Source organism: Myotis davidii, unplaced genomic scaffold (genome assembly GCF_000327345.1).
Source record: "Myotis davidii unplaced genomic scaffold, ASM32734v1 scaffold18, whole genome shotgun sequence".
NCBI lineage: Eukaryota > Metazoa > Chordata > Mammalia > Chiroptera > Vespertilionidae > Myotis > Myotis davidii.
This window is the reverse complement of record NW_006292696.1, coordinates 2153185-2169629: the sequence shown is the minus strand read 5'-3', so window position 1 is coordinate 2169629 and position 16445 is coordinate 2153185. Positions and strand designations below refer to the sequence as shown.

General features: G+C 49.8%; 2 protein-coding genes across 2 annotated transcripts in view; one reads left to right on the top strand and one right to left on the bottom strand.

Moving 5' to 3' along the window:
- Nucleotides 1-12567, bottom strand: part of GM2A (GM2 ganglioside activator) — a 43830-nt gene extending 31263 nt beyond the window's left edge. The window contains exon 1 of the mRNA XM_015565659.1: nt 12506-12567. Within this exon, the coding sequence (XP_015421145.1) occupies nt 12506-12567 (62 nt within the window). The remainder of the gene's footprint in view (nt 1-12505) is intronic.
- Nucleotides 12568-12723: 156 nt separating this feature from the next.
- CCDC69 (coiled-coil domain containing 69) overlaps nt 12724-16445 on the top strand; it is a 17862-nt gene continuing 14140 nt past the window's right edge. The window contains exons 1-3 of the mRNA XM_015565658.1: nt 12724-12777; nt 13522-13654; nt 16056-16162. Of these exons, the coding sequence (XP_015421144.1) occupies nt 12724-12777; nt 13522-13654; nt 16056-16162 (294 nt within the window). The remainder of the gene's footprint in view (nt 12778-13521; nt 13655-16055; nt 16163-16445) is intronic.

Sequence of the window (16445 nt, the reverse complement as noted above, 5' to 3'; positions counted from 1 at the left end):
CTGGGAGGGGCTAAGGAGGGTGGAGATCTACCGCCTGCTGCCCTTCCCTCCCTTCCTGTCCCTCCCCCAAGGGGCCTCAGAGCTGGGTTAGGGCCCAGGAGACTCTACTCAGGTTTCTTGCAGTGGGACCAGCTGCCCCTTGGGGTCTGACAAGCCCAGAAGGTTCATAGCCTGGAGCCTGAAGGACAACGTCCTTGGAGACAGCCTGGGCCGCAGGGAGGAAAGGGAGGACCCCTCAGGTCCTGGCCCTTTTCCCTCCTACTGCCTGCCCTCCAGCCAGTGGGAAGAAGTGGTCCCATAAAGGTGACCATCAGTTCCCTGGAGACCCTGACAGCCCAACCTGTGAGAATATTTAGTCAGTTTTCATTGAACTTGAGTCTCTCTCTGTGCCTAAGCATAAGCTTTCCTGCCTATTGGGTGTTCAGTACTGTCCCCAGCCTGGATGATCCCACTCCCTGCCCTGTGCCTAGTCTAGGAAGATCAGTTTTGGTCCCAAGTTCAAGGCCTCCCTAGCTTTCCTTGCTCCCCCTTTACACCCAGGCTCTGACCCAGAAACCCTCATGTCTTCCCTGGCTCCAACAGGGAAACTGAGGCGTGCCTCCATCCGTGGAAGCACAGGGCTTGCTGGCAGGAGTGGTGGGCCCATCAGCCTGAGCCTGGGTTGAGATTTGTCATCAAGCTGGTGATGGGTGGACATAAGTCCTGGCTTTAGATCCTGGCTGTACCGTCAGTATGATGTGTGACCCTAAGAACACCCTTGCCACTCCCTGGACCTCAGATTCACCCTCAATAAGGAGAAGGAGGGGGATGTGCAGAATGATTCCTAACAGTGCGAGAGTCTGTGTACCTGTGTCAACCTCTCAGCCTGCAAAGCGGGCCAGCGGTGAATTCCATCCACACAGTGGTGGGAGGAGGCTGGGAGGAGCCCTGTGCCGGCCTGGCCTTCCACAAGCTGGAGGAGGAGACTACTGTGAGCATGGGTCCCATGCCTCCTGGCCCTTCTGAGAGCCGTACCAGCTGTCCCTGTCTGTCCTGAGCACAGCCTGAGCTGGACCCCCCTCCCAAACTGTGAAGGCAAGCACAGACTATTCGAGGGAGCAAGGGCCTTGGGTGCCACCTGGGCTGAAGCACCCAGTGTACAGATGGAGGTTGAGGTCTGGAGAAGGGCAGGGTCTCGACTGATGTCCTACAGAGCATCTTAGAGCAGGACCCTGGTACCTAGTCCCCTGGTCCACTGTTCTTTGTCTCCACTCTACCCTGTGCTTCTGGTGCCTTCTTAATGATTCCAAAGCCCTTTGGCATAAAAGCCTTCACTCTGTTGCCCCAGAGCAGCCTGGCATGTCTTCCTTGCCCCAGCAATGCCAGGGCCCTGTCCCTGTGAGGCAGGATTTGTAAATCGATTTTGTTTAAAGTTCATGCCTGTTTCATGTCCATGCCCAGTTTCTCCTCCAGCTGCCAACCCCTGAGCTCCCAAGCCCATCCCACTGGCTATCAGGCCCCTGGGAGAGAGCTGGACTCTGAGGATGGGAGATACAGAAATGAGCTCAGATGAGAGGAGGTCAGGTCACGACAACCATGACTCAACCTGAGTGGCAGTTTACAGAGGACTTTCACATCCTGCTGCGCTCACAAGAGCCCTGGAAGCTAGGCTGAGCTGCAGCGTCCTCCCCACTGTACAGCTGAGGAACCAAGGTCATAGAGCCAGTTGGTGGCAAAGTCATCGAGCCAGTTGGTGGCAAAGCTGCGCAACGGAGCCTGGTTTTCTGCTCGCCGCTCATCGCCTGGTGCAGAGCGCAGAGCAGGTGCTACGTAAACATTTGAGTGAGTGAATGGGGGCCAAATAAGAGCCAGGCTAGGGCTCAGCCCAGGGTGCAACAGGAGTAGCTCATCCAGCCTTGGGAGATCTAGGAAGGCTTTTTGGATTGGGTGGGGGATGCCTTGACTGCGTGTTGAAGGTTTGGTAGGAGTTACCCAGTTGAGGCGGAGAGAGCAGTCTGAGCAAAGGCTGAGCCAGAGAAAGCTCATGTGATGGGGCTCATGGTGGAGAGGGGAGGTGGCAGGTAGCAAGGAATGAGGCCAGAGCTTTCAGTGGGGCCCAGGGACCAGGGCTTGACCACTGGGACTTCCCAAAGTCTCTCCAGGTTCAAGGATCTGAGAGTTTGCTGAGTTCTGTTATCGTGCCTGGTGGTCTCAGCTGACCAGCTGTTCTGGACTCCATTGAAAGGCTAAGTCATGGGGTCCCCCATCCACCCTGACTGGCATGACGTCTGAATTCCCTAGTCCCCAAGACTTCTGCTCTGGCCACAGCTCCACAGCCCTGAGCAGGGTGACAGGACCTGGCTCAGCACTGTTCCCAGAGCTGGACCTCGAGGAGCAGGTTCTCAGGGGTTCAGTCATTCAGTAACTCTTTGTGATCACGTCCAGGTAACAGGCCAGGTGAGACCGAGGGAGAGATGCAGAAGTGAGTGACATAGGAAGAGCCTGCATGGGCACATAAAAGCCTAATATGCAAAGTGCCCCCCTCAGGAGTTCCACCCTATCTATCTATCCATCCATCTATCTATCTATCAGCCTAATATGCAAAGTGTCCCCCTCAGGAGTTCCACCGACTGGGAGTTCAATCGCTCGCTATGATGTGTGCTGACCACCAGGGGGAAGCGCGGAACGAAGGGAGGCCGCAGCCAGCAGCAGGCAGCCACTAGGGACCCTACCTGTGCATGAACTTCGTGCACTGGGCCTCTAGTAAATAATAATGAAACTCAACCAAAGACACTAGGGGAGGGGTTTTAGAACTAGATTCATGTATCCAGTTATTAACTTGGCATATGAGGCTCTAGGCTAGGTGCTGCTTCCGTCCTGGCTCCATCCCAGATCCATTAAGTCAGCGGTGCCCCACCTATGGGGGTCAAACGACCCTTTCACAGAGGTCGCCTAAGACCATCGGAAAACACATATATAATTACATATTGTTTTTGTGATTAATCACTATGCTTTAATTATGTTCAATTTGTAGCAATGAAATTGGGGGTCACCACAACATGAGGAACTGTATTCAAGGGTCGCAGCATTAGGAAGGTTGAGAACCACTGCATTAAGTGGTCATGGAAGGGACTTGGCTTCTCTATGCCTCCGTTTACTCATCTGTAAGATATTAGCTCCTACGTCATAGGCTTGTTCTAAAAATTAGATGAAAGAATGTGTATAATAGAGTCTCTGATGCACTGACTGGCTAGTGGTACGCCCTTGATAAGAGGCAATTGTGGGTAATGTCATAAGGGAAACATAGTTATACTTTAAGCACATCACTGCCTAGATTGTACCCAAGGAAAGCAAGTGGGATGTGGGAGCCAGGAGGACATTAACGTCCTTGAGTGGCTGTTGGGGTTGGGAGCATGGAGCCTGGAGGCTGGCCTCTGCCTTCGAACCTCTGAAGTACAGTCAGGGAGCATGAGGACTAGCTTTGTTCTCTGTTGTTCCAGAAGGTAGAATTGTGGCCAGTGAGGGGAAGCGAAAGGAAGCCACATTCTACTTCTCATGAGGAGGAAGGGTAGTGAGTTCCCCATCTCTAGAGGAGTTCAAGAAGAGGTCAGATGATATTTTGGCAAGGATAGAAGAGGGGATACAAACCTAGAGCTAGCAAATATTTAGGATTCCACTTAAGAAATCTAATTATTCTGTTTATTACAGTGTTTGAGGAAGAATTTCAAAATTTGGAAAAGTATAAAGAAACTTAAAAGTCATTTCTAATCCCATCATTAAGAACTAGCCTCTGTGTACATTGCAGTGTCATTCTCTCTGCTGCTTTTCCTGCTGTAGAATATACATGAGTGTGGCTATTTTCAATGGCTGTATTCTGGTTACTTAACATTTTGCTGGGGCGTTCTCCCATGTTAAACAGTTCATGGAGACATGATTTTTTTCCCAATCCTCACCCAAGGATATGTTTTTATTGATTTGAGAGAAAGAGAGAGATGTGAGAAACGTTGATTGGCTGCCTCCTATATGCACCCCAACCGGGGATTGAACCCACAACCTGGGTGTGTTCCCTGATTGGGAATCGAACCCACAACCTTTCGGTGCACTGGACGATGCCCAACCAACTGAGCCACACTGGCCAGGGCTGGAGACATGGTTTTTAATGGCCACCTAGTAATCTATGGATGTCCCGTGACTTTTTTAACCAGTGGACACTTGGGTGTTTACATTATTCATGAGCATCCTTGCATGTCACCCTAACCCCAGGCCACTGTGGCTCTGTGTTCAAAGGGGAGTGGAGGGGACAAAGGAAGGCCTCCTGAGGGAGGTGGCATCTTGGCTGGGTTTTGAGGTGGGTGGACTAGACTGTGTGCTAGGGTGAGTGGGGCACATGAGAGGCAGGGCTCTGCTTAGCAGGGGCCGGGCACATCTGGCTTGTTAATTCCGTGTGCCAAGGTGGGACACTGAGGGGCTATGAAAGGAAGCTGCCTTTCCTGGGCACTGAGCCCTCTGCCCCAGACATCGAGGGACATTGGTGCACATGTGGCCTCTGAGTGGTGTTTGCCCAACCTGAAAACCACCATCACCCCCACACATCATCCCAGCTAAACCCAACACAGGCTTCCATACACATGCACTGAAACCTGGTGAGGTCAAACCAGATTTCTGTACTCTCTGGCCTGAAGCCCATTAGGAAACGTTTTCATCATCCTTGTCTTGGAGGCGCACTCTTTGGTATCACCTTTTCTGCACAGATACATGTTTTTAATTCTGTTCTTTTCCCTTGTAGTATAATTTCCAGGCAGCTAGCATAGGTCCCCTGATCACCTGATAGGCCCCAGCCACCTAAGGACTTCATCTTCCCCTCAATTGGGTCTTGCATTTGGGGCCCATGCTTCACATCAGCACTTGTGTTGTAAAAAGGGCAGAAACGATAAAACTTCAAATCAGTTGCTAAGAAGCAGACAAGTGAAGATGGTGATACCCTGGTTGGAGGGGCTGCCACCTGCTCTGGCATGTTCCTAGGTCGGCTACTGAACAAAAGTCTGGAACCTCCCTGGGAAAGGAGCTTCAAGGGGTCGGTATAACATTCATAAACGGTCATGTTCAAAAAAACCAACTTGGGAAAAGTAGGAGACCCGCCCCCCTCAACCCTCCCCCCTCCCCATAAAAGGAAGAGTCTAGCAGACGACCCCCGAGTCCTGGCTCTGACATCTTGGGGTGCACTTGGGTTTCCACCCCTCCTCTTAGTGTCCTCCACCCTCAGAGCACTGGGGGCCTTGGGGGTGGGAGGGTGGGAGCAGACTGGCAGAGGAGGGGAGTTCCTGAGCACTGGGAGCCTTGGTGGGGGAGGGGAGGGAGAGCACGACTGGCAGGGGAGGGGAGCTCCCGTGAGCTCACGCACTGCACGTGAAGGAGCAAAGAAGAGAAAGAGCGAGAGAAAATCCATCCATCTTCACCGAAGATAGATCTAAATCTGTCCATTACCTGGAGACGACCCATCCTACTTCTCTCGGCAAGTGAATTTTAATCCCTAAAAATCATTTATCTTGTGTCACTTTATTGTCAAATCCGAGTCTTCCAGAACATCTAGGGCAAATGCTACACAATACATAAAACATCCGTCCCCACCCATGCTCCCCCCCTCCATAGGGATGTACAAACTGACCTACTTTCAGTACTTCTTCCCCCAGAGATGGAGTTCTTTGTCACTGAGTGTCTATGAGCCTTGCAGATCTCCTGACCACTTCTCCACTGCCCATGCTACCCAACCCCCTGGTCCCTCCTGAAGGAAACAGCCCCGACATCAGAAACGTTATCTGTGCTGGGTTGAATAGTGTCCCTGCAAACCTCATGTACACCCGGAACCTATAAATAGGACCTTATTTGAAATAGTGTTTTGTGGATATAATCCAGTTAAGATGAGGTCATACTGGATTACTGTGGGCCCGGATCCAGTGACTCGTGTCCTTATAAGAGCAGGGAAATTTGCACACGGGCACTCAGGGAGAAGGCCATGTGATGAAAGAAGCAGAGATCGGAGAGATGCACCTACAAGCCAAGGAACACCAGGACGGCTGGCAGCCACCAGGAGCTGGGCGGGAGGCCTGGGACAGACTCTCCTGCAGAAACCCCAGGAGGACCAACCCAACACATACCTTGATTTTGGACTTCTAGCCTCCAGAACCGTGAGAGAATACATTTCTGTTGTTTTAAGTTCCCAACTTTGTGGTGATTTATATATAAATTACTCCAGGAAAGTTATCTATCCTAAGGTTAATTACTCCCCACCCTCTCACACTCCACCCCCACCTGCCACCAGTCAAAATGGCACCGGAACCCCAGGCCTCCCCTTTGGATCCATGGTTTGGCAGAGGAGTAGGGAGCATTGCAGACAAGGAGGTGCTGGGACGATGCTCAGATGCTTTTGGACACCAGCGGCAGCATCTGCAGAGGAAAGCCCTCGACTGGGAGTCAAGAGTGGGTCCTACTTCTGCATCTTTCACTGATTTGCGTGTGAACAGTCACATTTCTCAACAGCCCTGAACACTTAGGCCCTGCATTTCCTCCACCCGAGGCCCTGGAGGGGGCCCCTGGGGCCTCCGCCCACCTCCTTCCTGCTTCCACCCTCAGCCAATGCGCTCTGACTGTGGTTGTTCAGATCCTGAAACCAGTGGGGCTGGGGCCCCACCCACGCTGAGTCCAGACACCGGAAAGGCAGCTCTGATACTGCAGAGGGGTGTGACCTGAGCCCCTTGAGGCTCCGAATCACCCGCCCCCAAACATTGAGCGACTTGGGTCCGTCTGCACTAAGGAAGCGGAAGGGACTCCAGGCCCGGCCTTGAATCTGGATGCTCATTAAGGCTCTGCCCCCTGCTTTGTGGCCTCTGACTAGTTATTGCCCATCCCTCCTCTGGGCCTCAGTTTTTCCATCTGGAAATAGGAGGGGGGATTGGAGTAAACTCTCTAGGGGCCCCTCCAACCCTGTCCTCTGGGTCAAGGTGGGGAAGCCAGGGCTGTGGTTTAGGGGGACAGAGGAGCCAGCTGAATCCTTAAGGTGCCCTTGATGGCTAAATTCTCTAAGCTAAGCAGAAATACTGAGGGCATAAATGAAAGCACTCGATCACAAATACACAAAGCCTTGAAGGCCCACAAAAAGGATGGAGTGATGGTCCCTGAAGTCAGGTTAGAACAGTCAGTGTCTTCAGCAGAGGCTGAGCCATCCTGGTAGGATTCCCAGGTAAGGAAGAGCCAGGCAGCTTCTATCCCCGTGGCTTCTGCCTTACTCATTCTTTTTTCTTTCTTTTTTTTTAAATACGATTTTATTGATTTTTAGAGAGAGGGGAAGGGAGGGATAGAGAGACAGAAACATCAATCAGAGAGGAACATCATCGATAGACTGCCTCCCACAAACTCTTCACTGGGGATCAAGCCCACAACCTGGACATGTGCCCTGACCGGGAATGGAACTGGCGACCAACCACTGAGCCACACTGGCCAGGCTGCCTTACTCATTCTTGCCAGTGAGGCCCAGAATTTTAGGGAAGTGGAGGAGTCTACCCTGAGGCTTTAGCACACCCCCAGTACTGCAGGCTGAACAATACTGGACAGAGTGGTTTTACACACCATCCGCACTAGCTAACACTTGGTGCTTACCAGAGGTCTATAGTTGCTGAACATCGGGGCTACCTTATGGAATCATAGACTGTTGGAGCTGAAGGTTCTCTGAGTTCACTCCGTTCCACCTGCAAAAGGCAGTCTGCCTCTTATGCTACCAGCGATGGCGAGCTCACTACCACCCCCCTGCCCCACCCTCCGGGAAGGCAGCCTGCCTCTGTGTGGATAGTTCTGAAATCCTTCTGCAGGTTGAACTGAAACTTCTTGAAACGTCTAGTCCTTGGCCACAGCCCTGCCCTCCGAGGCTGTGGCCCGGATGCCAGCAGTTCCTGCGTTCTGCAGGTTTTTCTGACTGCTGCGGAGGCTGGCCCGCTGCGTTCTGTTAACAGTCCCTCCTGTAACTTGGTTTGGGGTCTCCTTCCTCATCCTGTCAGTTCCTTTTGGACACATTTGTTTCTCGAGTTACCCTCCAAAATGCAAACATATTCCAGGGGGTCTCACCAACTGAACTTGTCTGGTTTCTGCTGGGGCACTGTCCTCCCATTGTACCCCAACTCTGTCTGCTTTGGGCGGCCGCGTCCTACTCAGACCAGGTTTGCTTGAGGTTGAACCCAGAGCAGGGCTCTAATCTGCGTGACAACGAGGACCTGGATCCAGAACTGTGTGTGTTACCAAGAGATAGGCGTCCTGTTTCCAGCCTTCTTAGTTGAAGGGCTGCCCGGGAGTTCAGAAGGACTGAGAACATCTGTTCCCAACTCTGACCCATCACAGATGGAGAAACCAAGGTCCAGACAGGGAAAGGGACTGCCTTAAAGCCACACAGTAAAGCTGCAACCCCGGTCTCCCAGCCTCTCCCCTAGTCCCGGGTTCTCCCCTCCCCTCTCCTGAGTTTCCATTGACTGGGGGAGCTGCCCTCCCTCTTCCAGAGCTCAACCCAGATGTCCCACCCCTGTCCCAGGCCTCCCCCTCACCCCTTGGCTGTGCTTTCAGACGGGAAATTGTCGTGTCTCCCTCCCTGCTCCTGTCCTCTCGCACTGCAGGGTGAACTCTGCTCCATGACCTCCAAGGAGGAAGCGGCCAGGGTCCAACCTGGGGATTTTCCATGAGTGGCTGCTTATCAATTCCTCCTCAACTGGGCAATGTGTCCTCAGGTTTTTATGAGCATCAGAGTCACCTAGAGATTGTAGATTGGAGCCTCCCAGCACACACCACTCTCAGGTTCTGTAGGTCTAAAACTGGGCCTGGGGAGTATGTTAAGCCAGCACTCCATGTGGTTCTAATACAGCAGGCCCAGAGGCCACATTCCTACAAATACCGCTCTGAGCATCGTAATGGGACAAATCCTTAGTAGATTTCACAAATGGTCCCTGTCCTCAAAGAGCCCCTTGAACTAGCAGGAGAAACACAAGTGATCAGGTAGGCCCTCACATGTCCGAGTAGGCCCTGGAGATTAGATAGGAACTAACTCAGGCCTGGGGAGAGCTGAAGGAGAAATGATAGATGAGCTGGGCCTGGAGGTCTGAGAAATTGTTGGCTGTGCAGGCATACCTCATTGTATTGTGCTGCACTATATTACGCTTCACAGATGTTGCATTTTTTTACAAATTGAAGGCAAGACCCTCCCCCAGCAAAAAGATTACAACTCACTTGATTGTAGTGGTCTGGGACCAAACTCTCAATATTTCCGAGGTATGTCATGCTGAGGTCATCTTGAGCATCTTGGGATGCATGTGGTGGGGTACAATAGGTTGTTTTGGTTTGGTTTTGGCCTAGAAGATTTGCCCAAAAAAAAATCAGCCTTGTTGGCAAGGCTGCAGTGAAGCTGGCCTTGTGTGCTATTAGTTGGCGAATTAATTGGTAGAACCTTGCTGGAGGGTAGAGCCAGTACTTTTAGGTGTGTAAAAAAATCTTATACATCAGTATGTTAACTGAAGCATAATTTGGAAATTGGAAAATGGAAATAATCTAAATACTCAACAGTAGATTATTGATTAAATGATTAAGTCCATCCATAGAACTGTAATACTTGGGTCATTAACACTAATATTTTTTACAGAGTATTTAATGCCATGTAGTAAATGCTCATAATATATTTGAAAAATTAATATGTAAGGAAATGATGTAATATTCTAATAATGAATACATGTATGTATATTGCTGCCCTGGATGGAATGGCTCAGTGAATGAATACATGTATGTATATTGCTATTACTATAATTTGAAAAATGTTTACAAATATTTAAATATTAAGAAAATGGGCTCCAAAATATATAAACTCAACAACAAAAATAACAAATAATCCAATTAAAAAATGGGCAGAGGATCTAAATAGATGGCTTTCCAAAGAAGACATACAGATGGCCAACAAACATGAAAAGATGGTTAGCATCACCAGTTATCAGGGAGTGCCAATCAAAACCACAATGAGATATCACCTCGCACCTGTTAGAATGGCTGTGACCAACAGAGAAGACACGACAAGTGTTGGAGAGGCTGTGGAGAAAAGAGAACTCTGCTACACTGTTGGTAGAACTGTAGACTAGGGCAGCTACTATGGAAAACAATGTGGGGAGTCCTTAAAAAATTGAAGATAGGACTACAAAATGATCCAGCTATTCCACTTCTGGGTGTTTATCCAAAGAACACAAAATACTAATTCAGAAAGATATCTGCACCCTTATGTTCCTTGCAGCATTATATAAAACTGCCAAGATATGGAAACAACCTAAGTTTCCATTGATGGATGAATGGATAAAAAAAGATGGGGCACATATATAGAATGGAATACTACCTGTCCACACACACACAAAAAAAGAGGAAATCTTGCCATTTCAACAATATGGACAGACCTTGAAATAAGTCAGAGAAAGAAAAGTACTGTCTAATGTTACTTATATGTGGAATCTATAAAACAAATCAAATGAATAAACAGAGCAAAACAAAAACCTCAGAGATAAAGAGGACAGATGGGTGGTCACGTGAGGTAAAGGGGTGGGGAAGGGCAAAGTGGGGGAAGGGGGTCAGTTGTGTGGCGATGGGTGGAAACTAGATTTATGGTGGTGGGAGTGACCACTCTGTAGTGTGTACAAATATCCAGTTTTAATGTGCACACCTGAAATTATATAATGCTCTCTACCAAGTTTACCTCAATTAAAGAAATGGGGTGGAGGAGGAGGGCAGACTGAGGAGTGACCGTGACAAGCTCTGAATGTCGTTGTAAGGAGTGATCCTGGGGTGCTTTTGTCAGGATCTGGGGACTCGGGTGCAGGCCACACCCCCCTGTGGTCCAGAAGCCACTAGTGAAGGAGAGTTGTGCCCCTCCCTCTGGTTGTTCTTTGGGAGAAGACAGTTTTTCATGAGCTTTAGGATCTGACTTCAGGCAACCGGAGGCCCAGGGCAGCCTCAGCGAGCTACCAAAGCACTGTGGGGTCTCTGCTGCCGCCATCATTTCGAACATAACGTAATAAACGTATGCAATGTGTGAGCTCTTAGAAGTGCCAGGTGTTAGAGGTGCATTATCTCATCCAATCCTTAAAACAACCTCTGGAGGAAACCAGGGCTTGGGGAGGTCATAAATCACTCAGTGTTGGATTTAGGATTTGAATCCAGATCTGGGCGACCCAGAGTTCGTGATCACGCTGCTCCAGTCTCTAGTGTTCTGAGTGCCACGGGGGAAATGAAGACCTCCTCACCTCCCCTTCCCAAAGGAGGAAAGGGATTTGTCCAAGTTCGTGGCAGAGCCGTGACAGGAGCTCAGGAATTCTCACTCCCATGAAAACGTTGCCCAGATGAATGTAACCAGTGGTGGCAACAGGGATGAGACAACCATTTGCGTTTATCTCCCTCCTTCCTCCAGCCCAGGGTGGAGAGGCTGGCTCCTGTCACTTCCCCAGATTCCTGTGTTGACAGCTTCCCTGGCTTGTGCCTGGCCCAGGCATCTCCCTCTCCCCTGGGAAGGGAGGGCTGAGTCTTCACAGGGTGGATGGAGGACTCCGTTGTCAGGCACGCCCAGCCACTGAGCAGATTTGGGGCACCAGGGCCTGGGGGAGGCACCCTGCCTCCCTGTTTGCTAGGGGCTCATACTGTGCCAGGAGCAGAATGTTCTGGAATCTAGAAGCCTTCCCTTCACTTATCTTCCCTCCCCAACCAGAAGTATGCTTTCTAACAGCATTCAGTGGTTCTTGAGTTCATGAAATTGTTAATAATTTTTATTCTAATAATTACATGTAAACATCTGTTAACGTTTTTCTTTTATAGTGATAATTCACAATTGAACATTTTCATAGCCTTTTCATGGGCTGACTTATTTTTTTAAAATGTTTCTCAAAATGGGGCCTAGAATATCTTTTCTTTTCTTTTTAAGAATATCTTGAGAAGTGTACAAAAGGATTTACATTATTTTGCTTTGGTTCTGGTCCAGGGGTCAGTGCCAGATAGTGACCAAATATTCACCTATCTGAGGTGAAATGAGGAAATTAAAGGTGTGAGTGTGTGTAACTTTGAATAAAGATGTCATTCCCTTTTCCTGGAAGAACTGGTTTTGAGCTTTTCTTACTGTATTTTCCAAGGTTAAAATGTTCTCTATTTTATGAAGTGAGTGGTAGTCTGCAAATAATTTTTTCAGCCCTTTTGCTTATCAGTCCGTAAAAACTCTCCTATTAAACATATTACTCATTTGCCCTGGCTAGGTGGCTCTGTTGGTTGGAGCATCATCTGGTACATCAGGGCACATACCTAGGTTGTGAGTTTGATCCCCGGTTGGGGCACATATGGGAGGCAATTGATTGATGTTTCTCTCTCACATTGATGTTCCTCTCCCCCCCTCCCCTTCAACTTCCCTCCTTTCCTCCCTCCCTCTGTCCCTTCATCTCTAAACATATCCTCAGGTGAGAATCTTAAAAAAATTACTCACTTGTGAAAACTGAACATCTGGAAGCCACTGACACTGTGATCTAGAAAGCCCTTTGCATCCATCGGTTCTCGTTTGATAAGATTCAGCCAACGCTGGCCAAGGCTGGTTAAATCGCCCATTAGGTTTGGCTCAAATACTTGACTGCCAATTATGCCCTAATCCACCTTGATGGAGTCCTAGCCTGCCTTCTCCTCTTTAAAATGTTCTGTTTAGCAAACATGGCAGGGATGACGCAAATCTGGTTGAATGGGAGCAATGGGAGAGTCCGAATGGTGGGTCTAGACCAGGGGTCCTCAAACTACGGCCCGCGGGCCCCATGCAAATACAAATATTGTGTTTGTTCCCGTTTTGTTTTTTTACTTCAAAATAAGATATGTGCAGTGTGCATAGGAATTTGTTCATAGTTTTTTTTTTAAACTGTAGTCCGGCCCTCCAACGGTCTGAGGGACAGTGAACTGGCCCCCTGTTTAAAAAGCTTGAGGACCCCTGCTCTAAAGATTAGCTAAATAGTGTGGACAGCATAGTGCCCAGTGCATCCAATTCCAGTGTCTCACCCCGTCTGGCAAGGTGCGCACTTCTGCCTCCTTCGGGTTGAGGAAACAGCTCCTTCCAGCAGAGATACACATGGCAAAGCCACGGCTTGGACTTCCGATGCTCTGCCCCCAATACCACAGAACTTTAAGGGGAACTTGGCTGGAAGTGGTGCCAGCCACAGGCCCTGAGGAGAAAGGGGAATTGTCACTGAGATGGAAGCTGGGAAGTGTTAGGGCACCTGAAGGTCATGACTGGGGTGAGGGTAAAGCAGAAAGTCTGGCCAATCCCGGGAGAAGGAAGAAGAGGCCTTGGTTTGTGGCAGGAGTCCAACCACAGGGAGGCTGTTCCCGGCCATGCAGGAAAATCCTGCTCTGGGAACCCCTTCCTCGCGGAGGGAGTGCGGCGCTGAGGTGGGGAGGAGGCGGCCTGAGTGGTCCCCCACAGCGGAAGTCCTGTCTGGCTTTGGAAGAATAATACTGTAGCAGCCATCCTCACATCGACTCCCACCCTCCACCTCCACCTCACTGTTGTGCCATTTCTTCCAGAGACGCCAAGAGCCAGATCAGCCACCCAGACCGGAGCCCCAGGAACTAGGTCCCCTCAATGGGGACACAGGTGAGTAGCCTGCTCCATAAACGCCTTCCCTGACATCCATGAGGTTTCCTGCTTTATAATTAACAAAGGTGACATAGCTATCTAATTATCTCAGGAGATTTTTAGATAGGTGGCATTAATAGGAGTATCGTGTCTAAAATCAGGGAGGTGATAGTCCTGACCTGTGCTTTCCTGTTCTGGGCTGGTGGCACCACACCTGAGTTTATTTCTGTAAAGTACATTTTTCAGAGGAATCCAGAAAAATTGGAAGGAGCACAATGAAGGAAGAATGGCTTATGAGGGATCGGAAAACCGGGTCCTGTAAGGAGCAGTTAAAGGGACAGAGGATGTTTTACCTGGAAAGAAGGTGTCGCAATAAAACACAGTTCTCTCCAAGTGTTTGAAGTGCCCTCAATGGAGGAGAAAAATAAGCCTTGTACAGTGTGACCCGGAGGTCAGAACTAGGGGCTCAAGGTAACAGGAACAGGCAGGCAGGATTCAGTTCAATCTCAAAGGATGGTTTTGTGTGGTGGTTGGCTTAAAACCATCAGAGCCGCCTAGTAATAGAAGAGTTCTCCATCTCTGAAGTGTTTAATTACAGCCTGGAGTCTGTCAGCGATATTGTAGATGAGGTTCAAGTACCAGATAAACAGTTGAACCAGAAATCAGAGTTTCCCTCGCCTGGCTGTGCATGAGAATTGCCTGGGGAAACTTCAACGATACAGGTCCTGGGGCCCCGTCACCGACCAGTGAAATGAGAATCCCGGGAGTGGGGCTGGAGAGCCTGCACTCTTAGTGATGATATATTTTTGAGTAAGTTTCTCCGCAGCTGGGGCCAGTCTGCTCCTGGGAACTGCTCTTGGGAACTAACATTCGGGACCCTGAGCCGAGGGATCTGTGAGCGTGTGAGGCTCTCTGACCTTGTGTGGGGCTCTCTGACCTTGTGTGGGGCTCTCTGACCTTGACCACTGTGACTGCCAGGACTCAGAGCGCTGACTTGCTTCCTCTGCTCCGATGGACTGACCACAGTGTTGGCTTCTGGCTTAGCAGCCCCGATCCCCACATTTCTGGTCATACCCTAGCCAGCGTGATCATAATACGAACATCAGTAATAATGCGAACAACACTAGTGTTTGCCTCTCATGCTTGTCAGGAGCCCCAGGAACAGTTGGAGGCCATTTAGTGAACAATAGAGAGCACTGCGCACTTCCAGATGCTCGGCACCACGCTTACTGCTTTTCTTTATATAAATTTTTTTTTACTTATTGATTTGAGAGAGAAAGAGAAAGACATTGACTTGCTGCTCCACGTATTTATGCAATCATTGGCTGATTCTTGTATGTACCTGACGGGGGATCGAATCTACAGCCTTGGTGTATCCTGTGACGCTCTAACCAACTGAGCTACCTGGCCATGGCACACACTTACTGCTTTTCATGCATAACCAGGTGAATGAGGTGGTGGTGGAATCAGATTGTGTTGATTCATCGCCCTTCTCCCTGATTGTGAAATGAGAGTTCTCGGGCCAGTTGCCTAACTCCTCTGTCCCTCGGTCTCCTCGCCTGTGAAATGGGAATCATCATGGTGCCCACCGTTGGGTGGTTCTGCGGATTAAGTAACACCTGTGAGGCATTTGGAGCAGAGCTGGGCATGATTCCGGGCACGCTGACCTCTCGGTATTCCTTTCCTGCTGTTATTATTGCTGTTGCCATTGTCTTCTACTTGAATCATTTCAATAGCCCCATGAGGAATGCATTATTATTGTCCTGATTCCACATGTTGAGTAACTGAGGCACAGAGGGGATGGGCCACTGTCGCAGGTCCTACCCAGAGCCTGTGAAGACTGTTTGGAGTTGCCCTAAGCAAGGGCTGGACTTCCTGTTTGTGGCTCTTTCCTGCTCAGGCAGCTCCTCACCCTCCAGCTGGGGAAATGCTAAAGGCGAGGGTCAGACACTCCCAAGCCCAGGCAGGTGAGCTCAGTGGGAAGAGGTGGGGACTGTGGGAACAGCAGAGCCCCCTCCTGGACGAGGGCGGCAGCTCCTCCTCACCCCAGCTCCTGCTCCACACAAAGGCACATACCACCTGAAAATCTGTAGTAACAGCTGCCCAGTCATTAAATATCAGCAACTATTATTTTTTAACTTGGATATTGGGTAGGGTGCTTGTGTTGAGTCTGTCCTGTGAGTTACCAGCTGTGCTGTGGATCCTAGGGACCAACACGAGACCCCTGGCTCCTGCACTGAGGAGGCCTGCAAAGCCCGGGAGGCTGGGCTGCCTCTGGAGGTTGATCCCCAGCTGAAACCATTCCTTCGAGGAGATCAGGGTTCCCACCCCCCAGCTCCAGCTTCCCACACACTCTGTCGCTGTGATGACCCCACTTCCACTCCGTGGGACTGCATTTATTTTGCTTTTTCACCTGTAGCCACAACTGTCCAGCTCTGTGCGTCTGAGGAGGCTGAGCAGCACCAGAAGGAAATTACCAGACTTCTCCAGCAGCACGAAGAGGACAAGAAGAAATGGGCACAGCAGGTAAGTCCCAGCCACTCTCTTTCCTCCTGTCCTGCTAGCCTTGCAAAACCCAAGAGTGAGCACCGACTTTTGGCTTTATTGTTGAGGTAAGTATCTTCTACTCCTTCTTCCAAGAAGGGAGTCCTTTATCAGTTCAACTGCTTGCATACATTTCATTATATTCATTATGTGCAAAGAAAGGTGCAGAAACACTAACACAGTAGAAGGGTTTCCTACCTCGAGTGGGCATCAGGATTAGAAGACTCCTACATCCCTTTCCACCTAGATAATTCTCAGGGATCCC